The 19,829-nt window shown below is 50.0% G+C and overlaps 1 protein-coding gene across 1 annotated transcript; it reads right to left on the bottom strand.

Moving 5' to 3' along the window:
• Positions 1–247: 247 nt before the first annotated feature.
• CDCP2 (CUB domain containing protein 2) lies at positions 248–19,567 on the bottom strand (the record flags this gene model as incomplete). The annotated part of the gene is made up of 6 exons (XM_079900975.1): positions 248–600; positions 3,315–3,493; positions 6,941–7,294; positions 8,320–8,655; positions 11,524–11,871; positions 19,489–19,567. The coding sequence occupies 6 exons, from the start codon at positions 19,565–19,567 to the stop codon at positions 274–276; spliced, it is 1,623 nt and encodes a 540-aa protein (XP_079757101.1). The 3' UTR covers positions 248–273.
• Positions 19,568–19,829: the final 262 nt, after the last annotated feature.

Here is a 19,829-nt window from a genome sequence, read left to right on the forward strand (position 1 = left end):
TTCAAAATTAATAACAACAACAACAACAATTGCACACACATGCATGGCATGCTATAGTTTACGCAGCTCTTATCCGTCCTCTTCTCTGAGCCTCACGCCAGCCCTGTGAGATAAGCAGGGCAGAGTAAAGGTCCCCAGGAAACTGAGGCTCAGAGGGGGATAGTGACTTGCCCATGGTCATCATAAAGTCAGCAAGGCCTGGTCCTGCCCCTGTTGTAGGGTGCCCAAGCTGCCTCCCAGGGATGCCAGATGCCACTTCCCTACCCTCCCTGCTTACAGCAGCATCAGGACCACTATGGCAATGACCATGAGGACTCCAGCCAGGATGCAAAGGCCCAGGAAGATGATGTCACTGGTGTCCTGGGCCACCATGGCCACGGGGCCCTCCAGTGCCTCTGCCTCGTCCCTGGGTGGTGCCTCCTGAAGGTGCTCTGCCGTGGCAGCATAGGGCCCAAGCCAGTGGGAGCCGGACAGCAGGTGGACAGAGGCCTCCTTTCGCCTCGGCTCACAGCGGACCTCGTATTCGTGGATATCCTCCTGCCCACCGGCTGAGAAGTCGATGTACAGCACGCTGACGATCACTGAAGTGTTATTTCTTCTCTGTGGGGGTCAAGGGGCACTTGCTCACACCTGAAGGGGCCAGGGCTGACCCTGTTCCCCTGGATGTGTAGGCACTGAGTGCCAAGGGGGCACAACTCCAGAGCCTGGTTTCCAGTCCCAGCTTGGCTACTGACTCCCTTCCCACTCAGAGCCTGTGTCCCCACCTGTAAAAGAGGCACTACGACGGCGTCTGAAAAGACAATATATACTTGATGGGTCAGTGTTTGCTCTGGCTTGAAGGACGTGGTGTCTATGAAAGACAGTAACAGTAACAACAGGGACATTCGCCATGTTCCAGGCTCTGCATTTTAAGGGCATTATCTCATTTAATCCTCACAACAACCTTCTCTTATTGGTACCATTAATATCCCCATTTGCCAGATAAGGAAAATGAGGCCCAGAGGTTAAATCCCTTGTCTGAGGTCACACAGCACACAGTTGACAGGGAATGTATTCTCTTCCAGATCTGCCTGATTCTTAACTGTGCTCTTAGCCATCACACCTCACTCAAACCAAAGACTGTAGAACCAAAGGGGAATTTCAGGACATCTAGTTCAATCTCCCTTCCTTGGCAATTTACAGATGTGGCTACTGCAAAGGCAGTAATTTGCCCAGAGCTAGATCCAGAAGCCGAGTCTCCTGCCTCCCAGTTAGATGCTCTGTCCCTGGTGTTACTTGACTTTCCTTATGGAATCGTTTTGCCCAATTATGTCTGCAGCAATTATGTGTCCCTGTGGCTGAGTGCTGTTCAGCCCAGTAGCACCACCCTGGGGTTGGGAAGAGTCATTGAGGAGTGTGATGTGGGGAGCCCGTCACACTTCTGCCCTCCCCACCCCCATGGATGAAGGAGGCAGGACTTAGGACGCCCTGAGACAGTGGAGTGTTTGGGCTGGGGACTGAGGGACAGCATTGTGACGGGCAGTCTGGTGTGGTCTGGATCGGGTGCTGCAGTGATGCTGGGCTACTCTCCCCACCCACCCCTAATCTAGAGCAGCCGTTACACTCCTCAGGCCGCCCAACTGCCCCGTCCAGTCATGGCTCTTCTGAGCTGAGGCTTCTCTAAAATCCAAAGCTGCCCAGAACAGAGCAAACGGGCGTGACCTGCAGGAAGCTGCCATCGTTGGACGCTGGGTGGTCCTTTTGGGGAAGGCAGTAAAGGGGAATCATGGATCTGGAGTTTCATGGACCAGATGACCTTGTGGGTCTCTCCCAACTCTGGGCTTCCCAAAAGCTCTGAGTCCATGTCCCCAGAGGAGCCTCCTGCATTGTGCCCTCAACCTGTCTACCACCACACCCTCTGAGGAGAACCGGTGTCCTGGACTTTTGTGACACAGAATCGGAAAAAGAAAGACAGAACCTGAGAGTGGAAGGGGACCCAGTGAAAGGACCGAAGTGAATCCACATAATAAAGAAGGGAGGGAAAAATCACACAAAACAGGTGTGCGGGGAAGTTTCATGGGGTTTTGATGAGTGAGACTTGAGGAGGAAAGAAAGTCCACACGAATGTGGTGTTACGGTTATGAAATCAAGTCTCTGTGGTTCTTAAGAGATGCACAGATAGGCTGTCATGGCTTTTGGCCATTTGAACTGTGCATCTTCGAAAGCAACTCAATGCAGAGACTGGTCCTCATGGGTCTAGGACTTACAAGTGTTACACTAAGAATCCATGAGTCTGAGGCTCTCAGTTTTTATGTTTCCATGATGTTGATGCCAAGATTCTACGATTATGTGGCTCCAGGTTCTAGTGGTGGTTCTGTGACTTTGAGACCTTGAGTGTCTGTGAGTTCTTTGTTCTAGATTTCATGATTCCTTGCTTCTGGGGTTCTCTGTCTCCATCATTTTATGACTCTATGGAACGTGGTTCGGCCCCCAGAGAAAACCCCAAGGGGACTTAGGGCATGGTGTAGAGGTGAGGGCAGATTATCCTGGCAGCTAAGACTGACTCCCACTTCTCCTCTGCTCAGGTGAAAAGGATGATGGCAGCCAGGAGGCTGGGGAAGCAGAGGGTGGACTGGAGGGGCCAGAGGCATACATTCGGTTAATGTTGGGTGGTGGGGAAATACGGTTGCTGGAAAGCACGTGATTTCTGCCAAGACAGTCTAACGAATCCCCAGATTCGTCACCAAGGCTGGGGTGTTGTCCCCGATGGAGACCACTGTGCCTTCTCCGCCTTTCCCCTTCCCAACCTGTCCCTGAGAATCCAAACGTCCAGGGTTCCCGGGCCACTACCAGGTGACTCTGAGGGCCCCAAGCCTGGGTTCTAGGCCTCCGAAATACAAGGCTAGTAGAAAAACTTCATTTGTACGCCTCGCTGCCTTTGGAGGGAGGCGGATCCTGTCTCTCGAAGGGCCCCTTTGTTTGGCGGAGCCCAGCGAGGGATTTGGATCGCAAGGTTGGGGAGGGGGTGGGCAGGAGGCAGCAGCACCCAAACAGCTCTGTGTATTAGAGGGATGGGGGCCGGGTGGCCCTGGGGAGCTCCAGGGGGGAGGGGGGGCAGCAGGAAGGCCCCCAGGAACAGTCAGTTCACAGGACCTTGAGGGAGGGGCCTCCAGTAGGGGCTTTTGGTCGTCACCAGCTTGTGCAGCAGGACACCCCTTCTCTGTCTCCCCTGAGTTCTTTGCTGTGTCTACACTGAGCAAGCGTGTTGAGGTAAAATCAAGAGGGGCTGAGTTCTGCATCCAGGCTCGTGCCCGCCCTCCTCCCCCAGCCCCTACCTGAGACTCAGTGCCGCAGGTGTCAAAGCGGGCCTGGATCCGGAAGTTGCTGCCGACTTCCTGAGCAGCGCAGCTCCGGCTGCCCAGGTAGACTTTGGTCCGTTCTAACGGGGCCACTGCCTGCGCGGAGATCAGGATCTGGAAGTCCGTGCGGGAGCAACTCACGTTCATGGGGACCACTGAGGATGGACGGGAGTGGGGAGCTGGAGGCCGTGGGGGCAGGCGGTCTGACCCCCACCCTCTCCAAGCCCCTATCCAAAGGGTGGTGGGTGGAAAACCGAGGCCCAGAGAGGGGATGGCTCTTAAGCAGTCCTACGAGGACGTTTTACACGCGTTACTCCATTTAACTCCATCAAACTATGAGTTCCAGGGCAGGCCCCCTGCCTACTTCTCAGCGCCCTCTGAGCCCAACACAGGGCTTGGCAGGTGCAGCGAATGCTGAATAAACGACTGACTGACTGAATGAATGCATATTCTTAATCATAATGAAAGCTATTATTGGCTGATCATGTTTGCCATATACCAGGCAATTCATTCAATCATTTAAGAAGTATTTATGGCCCACTACGTGCAGGCGCTATTCTAAACACAAGAGAAAAACCAGCCACAAATGCCTACCCTCTTGGAGCTCACATTCTAGTTGAGTGAGGAGGCAGTAAATATGTAACATACACCTAAGCGTCAGAGTAGTCCGAAGGGAAATCAAGCAAAGAAGAAAGACGGGGAGCGAGGAGAGCAGAACGTGTGTGGGTGAGGGTTGCAGTGGCTGCAGTTTGAAAAGGGTGGTGAAGGAAGCCCCACTCTCCCTCCTCATGATGACGCCTTGAGGTGGACATGACTAAACGCATTTGAAAGTTTGGGAACCCGGAGCTCTGAGAGGTGAAATTGTCGGCAGTGGCTAAGCCAGGATGTTAATCATTGCGTCTGTAAGATCCCACAGTTCCTGGTCTCTCCACCTTATGTGGTGGCTCCCTGCAGCCCCTCCCAGCCAGGCCTGTGTGACTCTAAGTGTCTGGGCTCGTGCGAGCCTGTGTGTGCGTGCACGCGTGTGTGTACGGAGGCAGTGCATGCTGGGGCAGGGGGGAGGGTAGGGGGAAGGAAGCTGGGTGGCTGGCAGGAGGAAAAGGAAAGAGCTGGTAGGCAGAGGCCTGGAAGTCTCAACCCCTCTCCGGGAAATGCCTCAGACATATATCAGCCTCTGGTGTCTGGGCAGTCGGGGATTTATGGGCCCGCCGTCTCCCACGATGATCTTGGTGATGCTGAACTGTGTGTCACCCCTGATTGATGCCGAGGCTGTCCTCCAGCTGGGAGGCCGCCTGCAGCCTGGGCCACATCTGGAGCCTGGCCCAGCACTAGTGCAGTGTCTGACCCTGGGCTCCCACAGCCATCGGGGAGGTGTCTCTGGAGGCACCAAAAGGAGAAGGAGCTTGTCCAAGATCACACACAGCTGGGAGAGGACCCAGGACCAGAAATAAGATCAGCAGAGTAAAAGGGACTTCTCAGCTCCTTCAGTTGATATTTTCATTTTACTGAGACCCGCAGAGAGAAAGCGACTTGCCAGCTAGATGGGGCAGAGCCCCATGGCACCTGGCTCTCTGAGTGCACTCTGGGAAAGGGGTCACCCTAACAGAGGGACAGCTCTCCTCCAGGTTTATGGATGGAGATAACTGAGGCCCACAGAGGGAGCGTCTGCCCAGGTCACTTTGCTGCCACTAGCTTGCTGCAGCTCTACCGTTTCCTTAACCATCCCTGGGCCCCCAAACTCCTCTTGCACATGGGTAAGGAAAGAGGAAGAAGGACTTCCCTGGTGGCACAGTGGTTAAGAATCCTCCTGCCAATGCAGGGGACACAGGTTCGAGCCCTGGTCCAAGAAGACCCCACGTTCTGCAGAGCAACTAAGCCCATGCACCCCAACTACTGAGCCTGCATTCTAGAGCCCGCGAACCACAACTACTGAAGCCCGCACGCCTAGAGCCTGTGCTCCGCAACAAGAGAAGCCACTGCAATGAGAAGCCTGCGCACCGCAACGAAGAGTAGCCCCCGCTCGCTGCAACTAGAGAAAGCCTGTGTGCAGCCACAAAGACCCAACACAGCCAAAAATAAATAGAAAGAAAGAAAGAAAGAAAGAAAGAAAGAAAGAAAGAAAGAAAGAAAGAAAGAAAGAAAGAAAGAAAGAAAGAAAGAAAGAAAGAAAGGAAGGAAGAAAGGAAGGAAGGAAGAAAGAAAGGAAGAAAGAAAGGAAGAAAGAAAGAAGAGGAAAGACTTTTTTTTTTTTTGGTTGCACTGTGTGGCATGCAGGATCTTAGTTCCCTGACCAGGGATCAGACCTGCGCCCTCTGCATTGGGAGCATGGAGTATTAACTACTGGACCACCAGGGAAGTCCTGAGGAAAGATCTTTTGAATGCAGACCAGGACTGAGACACATAAGGGAAAGAAATCCACACTCATCAAGGATGCCCTCGGAGGCAGGCACTGTGACCTGTGTTACCTCATTTCATCTTAACGACCGCCTATCTAGAGCATCCATCAACTCCTCCCACAGGTGAGCACCGTTGGATGGTCAGTAAATGGCAGCATTTGGCTGAGGCCCCCGTCCGTCTGAGCTCAGTCCTGGGCCTCCTCCCCAGGCCCTGCTTAGCCACACAAAAGGCAAGGGTGTGAGTTCTAGCCTTGGCTGTGCCACTACCCGTGTGACAGCAGTGAAAGTTGTTTCCTCTCTGCACCTCTGTTTCTGCACCTGCACAACAAGAGGCTCTAGCCTCGTCAGGCAGAGGGCAAAATGGGTCCAGAGCACAGGCATTTCTGGGACCGTGGCCCAGGGAAGGATGATGAGAGGAGGGGATAGATGATAGCTGCTGTCAGCTGGCAGATCTAACTAGCACTATGGAGGATGGAAAAGCTGAGTGCCAAGTTCCCTAGCTCTTCAGCTAGGCATGGCCATATGACCAAGTTCAAAATAATGAGAACAAGAAGAAGTCTTTTGAGGGCTTCCGAAAATGCTTTTACTTTCCTGATAAAGGAACATTTGTGGCTGGCACCTCCCTTACCTTCTTCCAGCCTTGAACATGGACATGATGTCTGGAGTTGTGGCAGCCATCTTGTGGTCATGAGGTCAAGAGAATCCCAGACATATCAGCTGGGACACTGTTGAGTCCCTGAACCAATACAGCAGCTGCCTAGCTCTAGGCTTCTTGTTGTGTAAGGAAACCAAAGGTCATTTTTTCAAACCACTGTCAGTCAGGACTTATGACTGTACAAGCAAGGTTGGTCAGCATCTCCATGATTATATCAATTGTTTCCCATAAATAGTATTACCATATCTTGTGTATTATCCCTGGATACAGAGGATTAATCATAGTACAAGAGAGGCCAGGGGCCCATGGAGGAAGGTGACAGATAGGGAGGATTTAGGAATAGTGGATTTAGAAGCTGGAAAAATAGGGCACTGTAATAGTGAAAATAAGCAAGGGCCACGTTGATATAGCCTCAGAGGTCCCAGGACGGGAGTCCACAGTGGTGCAGCCAACCGAGAAGTTGGTGAGATGGAGGAAGGAGGCTGCAAAGACCAGGAACCCCGGCCTCACCTTCCCCCACCAGCACGCCCATACCCTCAACCCCAGCTGACCTCCAATGTAGGCCACAGAGAAGCCCCTGCGGGTGGTGCTACGGTCTGTGTGCAGCAGAAGCAGGAGCTGGTTGTGGCTCGAGGTGACCGGTGGTGGCAGGTGGTGGCCACACCAACTGCCCAGCAGGGGCGCCTCCTCGCTGGCCCCGTCGAAGGCTGCCAGATGGTCAAAGTCACAGGTCTTGGTCAGGCTGTTGGGGCCCTCCAGTTCCAGGTCCAGGAAGAACACTTTGACCCGGTAGCCAAGAGGCAGGCGGATGGTCCAGTGGCACCGGATGTGGTTGGGGTAGGAGCTGGGGTACTGTGGGCTGGAGAAGTTGCCCCGCACTGCCGTGTATACCTCCTGGCATTCTCCTGGGTTGGGGAGAGCAGGACAGAAGGAGCAATGGTGAGAAGGGTGGAGACTGTCACCCTCTGCAGCTACAGCTTGGGCAGTAGGCGCTATAGGGTCCTTAAACCACCCTGGCAGGTTGTGGGCACCATGGCCAGAAAACCAGACAACTGATCCCAAAGCCTGCTTTAAACTGAAACTAGCTGAAAGCGGAGACTGTCATTCCAATTGGTAAACCATTTCATGAGTGTTGACCCTGATAGGAATTCAATAACAATGCCTAATACCTCTCCTCGGAGTTGAGTCCAACTTGGACTTGACAGACAAGGTGGTTCATGACCTGACCTTGCCCTTTTTCTCCCTGCCCCTCATCCAGCCCTACCTTCCAGCCTCACCAAATATTTCCTAGTAGTACAAGCACACAAATCCTCTCTGTCCTCCGTGCCTCTGCACATGCTCATCCCTCTGCTTGGAACACTCTTCCCTTTCTTCTGCCACTGGCTAACACCTTCAAAGCACTGCTCAATTCTCTCCTCCTCCAGGAAGTCATCCATGATTCTTACTGTTAGACAGCACAGATCACAGTGCATTGTCATTGTCTGTTTCCTTCTCTATCTCCTCCACTAGACAGTTTAATTCCCAAGGGTTCATTCATTCATTCATACAGACATTAATTGAACACCCTCTATGTAGCAGGTACAAAGATAAGTCCATAGGAACTCACAGTCAAGCAGAGGAAATCAGCATGCAAACCAGGTACAGAAGTGATGTGTTAGATCATCGCTATGAGAAAACTTCTCTAAGGAGTTGAAGGAAGGGAATAATTCTGAGTGAATCAAGGAGGCTTCCCAGAGGAGGTGACATGCTTGTGCCTTGGCATCGGCCAGACGGGAGAGGGTGTGCTAGAACATTTCAGGCAGAGAAAAGCAGGAAGTGTAAGGCCCAGAGGCAGAAGAGTACAACCCCTCCCCACCCTGCCACAGGCGTGACGGGGAGGCAGGAGCCCGGCACACACAAGGCACTCAGCGTGCAGCTCCGGCCCTCCTACCTGAGAAGTAGTAGGCCTTGAAGCCCCGGCCCCCGATGTTAAAGTCAGACTTGAAGACCACCTGCAGCTCGTGGCCCAGCGACACGAGCGTGGGGGGCCTGGAGCTGCCGCAGTAGTGGTGCCCATGGGCGGGGCCGGGCCCCCCAAGCACAGCCACGTAGTCGTAGGTGCACTGCTCGCTGCCCTCCACCTGGAAGTCCACGAAGACCAGCTTGACGGTGGCGGGGCCAGAGGCTCGGATCACCCAGCGGCACTCCACATTGTTGGGGTAGTTGTTGGGGTGCTCGGGGCTGGTGAGGACCCCCGACAGGCCCGTCAGGACGCCACCACACACATCTGCAAGGGAGCCCGCTTGAACCAAACTTTCTCCCTCCCTGTGGCTCCCCCATCTCCTCCCTTGGGAAATGCCACGCCCACAGGTGTTCACGGGATTCTTGTCACCACCCACTGAGCGCTTGGTAAGCGACAGGCACAGGCCATCTTTCTAGGCCATCACCATAACCCCATGAGGAACGCATGGTGGTTTCCCCCATTTTACAGCTGAGAGACTGGAGGCAGAGAGAAGTTAAATAACTTACTTGTGCGAGTTGGGCTTCACCTAGACTGAGCCCAAGACAAGGATTTGAGCCCAAGTAGTTTATCTGGGAGAGACAGAGGACCTCAGATGGGCAGCGAGGGAGAGAGGGTGGGGGAGCGGGGGCATTCCCCAGAATCGAGGCTGAGGGCCGCTGGGGGTAGAGGTGACCTGCCAAAGCTTCGGAAAAAGCCCTGAAGCAAAGAGATGTGGAGATTGGCAAGAACCATTGCAGTGGCAAGGCCCCAAGGGACAGGGCAGGACCCTGACAGCAGGTCACCCCCTGGTATCAGGGAGGGCAGGATTTGACTAACTTCAGAGTCTGTGCACTTGACCTTATCAGTCTCACTGTCCCCTCCTACCAGGCTAGTGGAGCATAGAGGCTGAGGTACCTGAGACCAGGAACATTATCAAATCTCCCGAACAGATGAAGAAACTGAGGCTTAGAGGGAGGATCTAAAGGAGTAGAGATGGGCTTGACGTCTGAAGACACGTCTCCTCTCAGCTCAGTCTTCTATTGCTGTGTGACCGTGGACAAGTAACTCAGCCTCTCTGAGCCTCATGGGAATATTAGAAATCATAAGACCTGTTCAGACGGATCCACCAGGCTCAGACGCATGCAGAGTTTAATAAGTTTCTGGAGAAAGCCCTTTAGAACCCAGTGTAGCCAGTACAACTGGGAGCTAGGTGATAATGAATGCCAGGACTAGCTAGAGGCCACCAGCAGGGAGGGGCACACTCGGTTGTGTCTCCTGAGACTCCAGAATCCCACTCCGTGGCATGGCTGTGTGAACGGAGCACTGTGCTGGGCGGCTCAGGCCTTGACCTCTTGTCCCAGTTTCCCCTTCCCAGATGTGTGACCTTGGGAAGGCACATTCCCTCTCTGGTCTCAGGTGTATTGTTTGTCAAATGAGAGGGCAGGTTTTGACAGTCTGTGAGATCCCGTCTGCTGTCAATACCCTTAGCAGAGACTTTCAAAAACGTGTTCTGGGGCTCCACGGTAGCCCCAGGGCATCTATTTGCAGACATCTGGTGTAAATGTCCTTCTTTTTCTGTATTCAAACTATTTTTTAATTCAATGAAAGATAGCATCCACAGTCACATATCTTATATGTAAAAATTTAACTAATCGGAGGCCATCAATATGTACTTATGTTTTCAATGACTGGCTTATAATAAGTAAATGTTAAAAATATGAACTTATAAATGCTTACAACAAAAATGCTGCCTTTGGGACTTCCGTGGTGGTGCAGTGGTTAAGAAGCCGCCTGCCAATGCAGGGCACACGGGTTTGATCCCTGATCTGGGAAGATCCCAAATGCCACAGAGCAACTAAGCCCGTGTGCCACAACTACTGAGCCGTCGCACTACAACTATTGAGCCCTCGTGCCACAACTACTGAAGCCCATGCGCCTAGAGCCTGTGCTCCACAACAACAGAAACCACCGCAATGAGAAGCCCACGTACCGCAAAGATGAGTAGCCCCTGCTCACCACAACTAGAGAAAGGCCACGCACAGCAACGATGACCCAATGCAGCCATAAATAAATAAATAAAATTTATTTTTTTTAAATGCTGCCTTTATCTCTTCTACATATCAGGGATTAACATAAGGTTCCATTTGATATAAGGGTACTCCTGTTTTTAAAAATATTGGAAAACATTGCACATGGTATTATAACTTTGATACCCTATGATTCTAAAAATCTAGGGATCTAAAACTGCACTGCTATGATTAGATCGGTCTGTGGTTCTTGTGTTTTACCATTCTACAATACTATGCCTCCAAAGCCAGTGGGAGCTGGTGTCTGGCTTTGGAGGCATAGAACTGTGTGCACCCTCGCCCCGGCCCTGATTCCTGTTGGTGAATCCTGCGCACCAGGAGCCTCTGTGGAGCCTATTGCTTGAGCTGTTGTGAGGAAGGCCTTTGGTTTTGGCCTTGGGAGAAGGTAGGAGGTCTGAGTCTGTGCAGAGAAGCCTGAGGAAAGAGGAATGAGTCAAGGAGAAAGAAAGGCAAGGAGGGTGAAGCCTCTGCTCCCCTCACTAGCCTGAGGGGTAGGCTCCAAGCCTGGCTGGGGGAGGGAGGGGTTAGGGATCGCTATATAGGAGGCGAGCTCAGGAAAGGCTTTGGGAGGGAGAGCGTCACCAGCTCCACGCAGACGCTCATGCACCTTCCACTCCGAGGACATGATGGGGAGGGGGAGAGAATCCTGTGCCTGTGACATGAGATGCCACAGAGGGATCAGCAGCAGTGGCAGTACGGTGCCCCCTCCAGTGTCCCCTCCAGTGTCCTGATGTCATGTATGGGGTGAGAAGGACAAGGATAGGAGAGCGCGAGAGGCCTCATTCCTGAGCACAGTGAGACCATCCGAGGACTCCCGGAATAACGGAGGGATACGTGGGGAGTGTTGCCATGAAGGTGGGAACACACAACCACCAAGACTACCAACAGAAAAAAAAACCACTACCAACAGAGGCTGCCTTTGTCCCATGAGCTATGAGAGCAGGGGCATCCAGGTTACAGAGCAGCCTACACGCTAAGATGCTGAGACCCTGCCCGTCACCTCACCCCGCCGCCCTCCCCCCATCCCCACCCAGGGCCACCCTCTCCACTGCCAAATCCCCCTTGCCTTTCTGGTAGCCTGCGGAAAAGCCTCGGCTGGCCACATGCTTGTCTGAGTGGAAGACCACAGACATGACGTTCCAGGAGGAGGCGAAGGGCGGTGGGGGCACCTGGCCGCAGAACCTCCCCAGCAGGTTGCCCTGGTCCCCAGAGGCCCCATTGTAGATCTCCAGGAAGTCGAAGCTGCAGGTGTCATGGTACTCCAGGTCGAAGGCGTGGAAGGTGAGCAGCACGGAGGAGCCCTCAGCTACCACAATCAGCCAGATGCACTCCGTGTTGTAGGGGTAGAGTCTGGGGAAGTTGGGGCTGGAGAAGTTTCCAGAAGGTGCTGAGAGCACACCCCCACATTTGACACCTGTGGTGAGAGGCAAGAATGTCTCAGAGTCAGCCCTGGGGTCGTGGGTAGTGGCCCAGCTCCAAAGCGGGTTCTTTGGGATGGGATGAGGGAGCATGAGGTCATGGCCCTAAGTCAATTCATTTATTCATGTAGCTGTTCATTCATTTACTTATTCTTCAAATACTTGCCAAACATTCTTTTATTCATTCAAGAAATATTGTTTGAGTGCTAAGCATTGTTTTAGGCGCTGGGGTTACAGCAGGAACAAATAGACTAAAATTCTGGTGGGGAAGACAAACAATAAAGATAATAAGGAAACTATAGAGCATATTAACTAGTGATAAGTGATCTGAAGAAAAATAAAGCAGGGAAAGGAGACAAGAAGTGTCAGGTGGGACTATAATTTTAGGCAACCGCTAGGCACTAGAGATGTGCACTGGGGAATTCGAAAATTAAAAATAATATTACCTGCTCCCATCCTGAGTGAAAATGTGCACAGAGTACTACAAAGTTAAAACTACATTCTTTTTATTATTATTATTATTAATTTATATTTTTGGCTGCGTTGGGTCTTTGTTGCCGCGCACGGGCTTTTTCTAGTTGCAGCGAGCAGGGTCTACTCTTTGTTGCAGTATGCAGGCTTCTCATTGCAGTGTCTTCTTTTGTTGCAGAACCCGAGCTCTAGGCGCGCAGGCTTCAGTAGTTGCGGCACGTGGGCTCAGTAGTTGTGGCTCGCGGGCTCTAGAGCTCAGGCTCAGTAGTTATGGCATGCAGGATTTGTTGGTCCGTGACATGTGGGATCTTCCTGGATCAGGGTTCAAACCTGTGTCCCCTGCATTGGCAGGCAGATTCTTAACCACTGCACCACCAAGGAAGTCCCCAAAACTACATTCTTATATGTACATATTTGCTTATATTTTGAAAACAATGGAAGGAAACTAATAAAAATTGTTCTCTGACACAGGAAGATGTAAGCCAAGGGGAGGAAACAGGCGCGACTGCTAGACCTCTTTAAAGGCAATTTATTTGATAATTTTAACTTTATAATCATGAGTAATTTTTAATATAATTTTTAAATTATAGAAAATATTTAAGTAACCCATATGCCAAACTAAAACAAATAAGCTTAACTATATGTCAAGTTGGAGGCACATTCACAGGGGAAAAATGATTTCAAACGATGTTGAAATACACTATTTTGACTGTACCTTCCTAGTGGAATAGATCCCAAGAACAAAATGAAACACAAAGAAATATTAAACTATATTCAGTAGACTTACTATTAGTGGTAATAGTGAATACTGTTATTTTACAATATTTTAAATATTGGAGTAAAGGAAGTATGTTAATATCAATAGAAACTAAGATTTGCAGTGTAAGAGGAGAGCGATACAAGTATAGAATTAAAAAACTAAGTAGAACTCTTGAGATCCTTAATTTGAATTGAAAACATCAGTACGGATTTGATTTATTTTTATTTCTAAAAATACTAATTTCCTAGCTTTGTTCATTAAAAACCCTAAAAGCGGGGCTTCGCTGGTGGTGCAATGGTTGAGGGTCTGCCTGTCGATGCAGGGGACACGGGTTCGTGCCCCGGTCCAGGAGGATCCTGCATGCCGCGGAGTGGCTGGGCCCGTGAGCCATGGCCGCTGAGCCTGCGTGTCCAGAGCCTGTGCTCCGCAACGGGAGAGGCCACAGCAGTGAGGGGCCTGCGTACCGAAAAAAAAAAAGAAAAAAAAAAAAACAAAACCCTAAGAGCAATGATATCCTGGTAGTATTTGTACCACTTGGACTTAGATTAGGATTATCATGTCCAACTAAATTAGCTTAGGATCGTTATGTCTAACTAAAATGAAGCAGGGCTCCTTAAAGAAATAGTTAGTCTAGGGCAGTAAATATACAAAATACACTTGGGATATCTTGTCACACCAGAAAGTAAAGAAACTATTGGAACTGCTGGGATTGTGTCAAAAGACACAGAAACCTTCTTGAAGGGGCTCCCACTGGCTAAAGAAGGTATCATTTGAGCTTCAAAAAAATTTATTGCAGGGACTTACCTGCGGTTCAGTGGTTAACACTCTGTGCTTCCAATGCAGGGGGCGCAAGCTTGATCCCTGGTTGGGGAACTAAGAGCCCACATGCCGCCGGGAGTGGCCAAAAACAAAAATTTATTGCAGTGGCTTGAAACCCATCAAATATATAAAAATGAATGAATTCATAATACAACTAAAAGAAATTAAAAAGGAGCTTATTGATTTCCTTTAGAGATTGCTCGGGCATGAACTCGTTTTCTTCTTGCTACATGAAGAAAGAATTAAGCATTTACTTTGCCTTTCCTGTTACAAACTATATATATCAGGATAACCAAATAGCTGACGAAGAAAAATTGTTATTTAAAGAAGACTACAGAAAGAATAACAACATTAGAAAAATGTAACTTTGCAAACCTTAATGGAATCATCATTATCGTTGCCTGTTCTAATCACTGAGAAAAAAGGTAAATGATGAGAGGTAAAACCTAGTTGGTTGAGTAGGTAAATATTTTCTGTAAAATTCTTTCACCTTCGCTAATGTTTGTAAATTTTTATAATTAAAAAATGCCAAAAAAGTTACCTTTATAGGGAACTTTATAATGGATGGATCAGGCTAACAACCCCTGAACTCACTGACCAGTCTCAACGTCAAAGTGAAACACTGAATAATCGGTGCCCTAATGAAACACCTGTAACATCTTCTTGGGGGGAAGAAAAGGAACCTTAATCTAATGGAGTCTCTGGATCTGTCTATAAGTTAGAGTGAATATGGAAGCTAGAGGAACAATCTAAATGACACCGTGAGGACACATTCAGTCAAGTCCAGAATGTGGGAAATTCTAATGACCCAGGTGCTTCAACAGTAAATAAGGTGGGGGGGCGGGGAGACACAACTGTTATATTAAAAAAGACTCAACTAGAAGAAAACATAGGAGGTAAGCTCCTTGACATTGGTCTTGGCAATAATTTTTTGGATTTGACACCAAAGGCAACAAAAGCAAAAATAAACAAGTGGGACTACATTGAATGAAAAGCTCTGCACAGCGAAGGAAACCATCAATAGCGACTTCCCTGGTGGCACAGTGGTTAAGAATCTGCCTGCCAATGCAGGGGACACGGGTTCTGAGCCCTGGTCCAGGAAGATCCCACATGCCATGGAGCAACTAAGCTAGTGTGTCACAACTCCTGAGACTGTGCTCTAGAGCCCGTGAGCCACAATTACTGAGCCTGAAAGCCACAATTACTGAAGCCTGCGCACCTAGAGCCCCTGCTCCACAACAAGAGAAGCCACTGCAGTGAGAAGCCCGCGCACCTCAACAAAGAGTAGACCCCGCTCGCCGCAACTAGAGAAAAGCCCATGCGCAGCAGAGAAGACCCAACACAGCCAAAAATAAATAAATATAAAGAGGAAGGCTTTCAACACTTCTCCATTAAAAAAAAAAAATGAGTAGAGGACTTCTCTGGTGGCACAGTGGTTAAGAATCTGTCTGCCAATGCAGGGAACATGGGTTCGAGCCCTGGCGCAGGAAGATCCCACATGCCGCAGAGCAACTAATCCCATGCTCTACAACTACTGAGCCTATGCTCTAGAGCCTGCGAGCCACAACTATTGAGCCCATGTGCTGCAACTACTGAAGCCCGCATGCCTAGAGCCCATGCCCCGCAACAAGAGAAGCCTGTGCACTGCAACAAAGAGTAGCTCCTACTCGCCGCAACTAGAGAAAGGCCGTGCAGCAACGAAGACCCAACGCAGCCAAAAATAATAAATAAATAAAATAAAATAAATTTAAAAATGTAAAATAAAAATAAAGTGAGTAGAGAAACTGAATAGGCAGTTTTCCAAAGAAGGCATACAGATGGCCAACAGGTACATGAAAAGGTGCTCAACATCACTAATCATCAAGGAAATGCAAATCGAAACCTCAGTGAGATATCACCTCCCATCTGTTAGGATGGCTATTATGTAAAAGACAAGAGAGTAACAAGTGTTGACAACGATGTGGAGAAAAAGGAACCTTTGTGCACAGTTGGTTGGAAGGCAAACTGGTGCAGCCTCTATGACAAACGATATGGAGGCTTCTCAAAAAATTAAAACTAGAACTCCATATGATCCAGCAATTCCACTTTGGGTACATTTCAAAGGAAACGGAAACAGGGTATCAAAGAGTCATCTGCATTCCCATCTTCATTGCAGAATTATTCACAATAGCTGAGATATGGAAACAACCTAAGTGTCCATCAACAGATGAATGGAGATACATATGACATGGAATATTATTCAGCCTTGAAAAAGGCTGCTATTTGCAGCAACATAGATAGACCTTGAGGGCATGATGCTAAGTGAAATAAGCCAGACAGAGAAAGACGAATACTGCATGGTATCACTTATATGTGGAATTTAAAGCGTCAAACTCATAGAAACAGAGAGTAGAAAAGTGGTTGCCAGGGGAGAAGTCGATTAAAAAAGAGAGAGAGAGACTGAGAGAGAGAGAGAGAGAGTGAGGGAGGGAGACTTAAGTCAAATATCAACCGAAAGCAATGTGTGGACCTTGTCTGGATTCTGAGTTGAAAAAAAAAATCGCAATGGGATTTTTTTTTTTTTTTTTTGCCGTAATGGGGAAAATTGAACATGAACTGAGTATTAGATAAAATTAAATAATTATTATATCATTATAAAAATATTGGGAATATCTATATCTATATATCTATATCTATCTATCTATCTATCTATATATCTGTTAGATATACTCTGAAATATTTATGGGTGAAATAGTGTGATATCTGAGATTGTCTTTAAGTTTCTCTGATCTGCCCCCCTAAAATGGGGGTAGGGGTAGGACAGAAGAGCCAAGAAAGGCAGAATGTTGATAACTGTTGAAGATGGTTGATGGAGACATTGGGATTTATTATACTATTTTCTCCACTTTGTGTGTGAAAATTTTCATAGTTAAAAGTTGAAAAAAATGACCTTCTCAGTGAGGCTTTCCCCAACCATCATATTTACAACGGAAATCCTCTCTCCATCCCTGTACCCCTTCTCTCCCTTTTCTGCTTTATTTTCTCCATAGCACCCATCACTGTCAAATGTACTATTTATTTCCTTATTTGTTTGGTTCACTGCCAAGTCTCTCTCCACAAAACTGTAAGCTCTATGAGAGCAGGGATTCTTGTCTGTTTTATTCTCTGCTGTCTCCCCAGCACCTAGAAGGGCTCCTGGTACAAAGCAGGTGCTCAGTGTATATTTGCTGAGTGAATGAATCAGTGAACAATCTTATATCATCCTCACAATATCCCCATAAAATAGGCAGTGCAGGTGTTATTGACTCCATTTAACAGATGAGAAAACTGAGGCCCAAAAAGGGAAGTTACTGCTGTAGCTGACATCTCCTGTTTTGTTCCACCCAGCCCTCATTCCTTCACCTCTTGCGAGAACATGCCCTCAATTTTAGACACTGCTCCCTTCCCTTGCCTCCATGTGGTAACCCTCCCTCATCTTTCCCAGGCCCACAGGAGGACACAGGATCCTAGCTGGGCAATCGGGGCCCTCAGCACTGCCACAGCGACTGGCCTGTGGGGTGCGCCTGTGCCACCAGAGTCCTGCTGCTGAGTGCCTGGATGAGAACCCTTTCCTCCCTGGTACCTAAGCTGGGAGTGAGAGCCCTGGGTGGACCCCGCTCAGGGCCCATTGAGAGAGCTTGTCAGCAAATGGCAAGAACCATGTGAAAAGAGGGAATGTCCCAGAACCCAAGCTGCCCAGCTCAGCTATACTCCCGCCTCCCTGGCACCAGCCACTGCATTTCTCTTCTTGCTTAAATTCATCCAGATTAGGTTTCTGTCCCTTGCAACCAGAAGCATCCTGAAGAATATACTTAACCGAAGTTCCTGTAAGAGACACATTTGCCAAGCATGTGCCCTGTACAGGCCTGTGCTGACTCATAACGGGCCCCTTCCTGGGGAGTTCCCAGTTGTGGGGTAAGATGGGGGGAGTTAGGCAAATGAGACAAAGCCATGTGGCGTGATTGTGCTGGGGCCACACGGGCTCTGGGGTCCAGAGGGAGCAGGGGCGGTCTTGCCAGGGCCAGCACTGTTGGGGGAGGGACACAGGGGAGTTGATGTTTGAGTTTGGCTAGAAGGAGCAAGAAGGCTTTGTGAGTTGGGGAAGATCTGGAGGGAGGAAATAGCATGAATAAAGGCTCAAACTCACAATCACTTAGCCTACCTGAGCCTCACGCATCTGTGAAATGGGGATAATGACCTTGCTGGGCGGCTGTGAACACGGATGAGAGAAAGCAGTGCAGAGGCTACAAGATGCACACCCAGCTCACATCAGGGCTCCCTGCCTGGCCCTGGGGACAGGCCAGGGCGGGAGCAATGTCTGATTCATGCCTCTATGGCAAGAGGACAGAGGGACATCCTGTTCATTGCCTGTCCTTGTCCTTCCCCCAGCCTTGCCCACTGGACGGGAAAAGCCGTGAGAAGGTTGGAGCAGAGCTCCTGGTGGCCCAGGAGGCCCTGGGTCCCAGCACAAGTAGAGGTCTTGTCCGGCAGGCACCCTGAACTCCAGGGTCACCCCAAGGCCACTGAAGCCCCAGTGGCTAGAAATGGGAACAGTTAGCTTCTCCCACCACCCAGGCATGGGGTGAGACACCTGGGTGCCCAGGCCATCTCTGCCACCAACTAGGTGACTGGAAAGTTACGTGTCCTTCCTGAGCCCCCCTTGAACCTGCAGGAAGACAAGGCACTGGCAACCGCTGGCTGAGCCCCCGCTACACACACACCCCTTGAAGACGGCCCCGGCTTCCCAGACAGGCACACAGTGCTCAGAGGGCTGGAGCGGCACAAAGCGACCCGGGACCAGGGTGCCAGCAGAGGGTTCTAAGATCCCCAAGGAGGGAGTTTCTGAGGCTGATGAAGGGATACGGAAGTCTTCCTGGAGGAGGTGGTGTTTGACCTGAGCTTCATGGATGAGCCAGATGTTCTCAGGTAGAAAAAGAGAAAAGGGACCTTCCAGGCAGAGGGCACAGCGGGTGAAAGCCCTGAGGGTGAAGCATCTCCAGGAGGGGGTGTGATCCTCTGCCAGAGTATGGGATGCCCGAGGGACTCTGGGAACCGAGGTTGGATGTTATATAGAAATTGGAGCCAAACCTGGGAAGGCACTGAATGCCTTTGATTTCACTTGGCTGGCGATGGGAAAGTACATCAGGCCCTCAGGAGGAAAATAAGGACTCATTCCAACAACAAATCTTTAATCGTTCTCTGAGCCATTCCCTTCGTCCTTGGTAAACATGTAATCTTGGACAGGTTACTTAACCTCCCTCTTCCTCAGTTTCCTCCTCTGTAAAAAGGAGGACTAATACCCACTTTGAAGCTGGTTGTGAAGATTAAATGCATTCATACGTGGAAAGCACCCAGCACACAGTGGGCACTTGATAAATATTGTCTTTCCCCATCTCAGAAGCAATACATCTTCAACTCGGCCAACTGCCCCCAAAAGGGCCTTCCGCTTTCTGGCCTTCCACATGGAAACCTCCTGAGACCCCGCTGCTACCTGCCACCCCTCTGCCCCCCTCCAGGTTTCCTGCCTGTCCCCAGCAGCTCCTACCTTCCATGGCTTGGGCCCTGGGGACTGGGCTCAGCAGTGTCACTGCCAGCAGCAGACAGAACTCCAGCTCTGCCAGCATCTCCTCGCTGGGGGCCCCGCAGGTCTGCCGAGCTCGGGGCAGGCCAGGACCTGAGGGTCTGGAGCAGGGGAAAGAGAGGTGAGGCTGAAAGGGCCTCCAAGTTAATGGTGGTGTGAATAATTCATCAGCACCTTGAATTAGTAAGCTGATCCCCCGGTGCTTCCCTCACTCCACCCTAAGGTGACGGATCTAGTGTCACCAGGTTGACACTTCGGAGGTCTGCACTGGCCACACTGGATGGGGAAGGGAAGCAACTTAGGGC

This window comes from Stenella coeruleoalba (assembly GCF_951394435.1).
Source record: "Stenella coeruleoalba genome assembly, chromosome: 1".
Taxonomy (NCBI): Eukaryota; Metazoa; Chordata; class Mammalia; order Artiodactyla; family Delphinidae; genus Stenella; species Stenella coeruleoalba.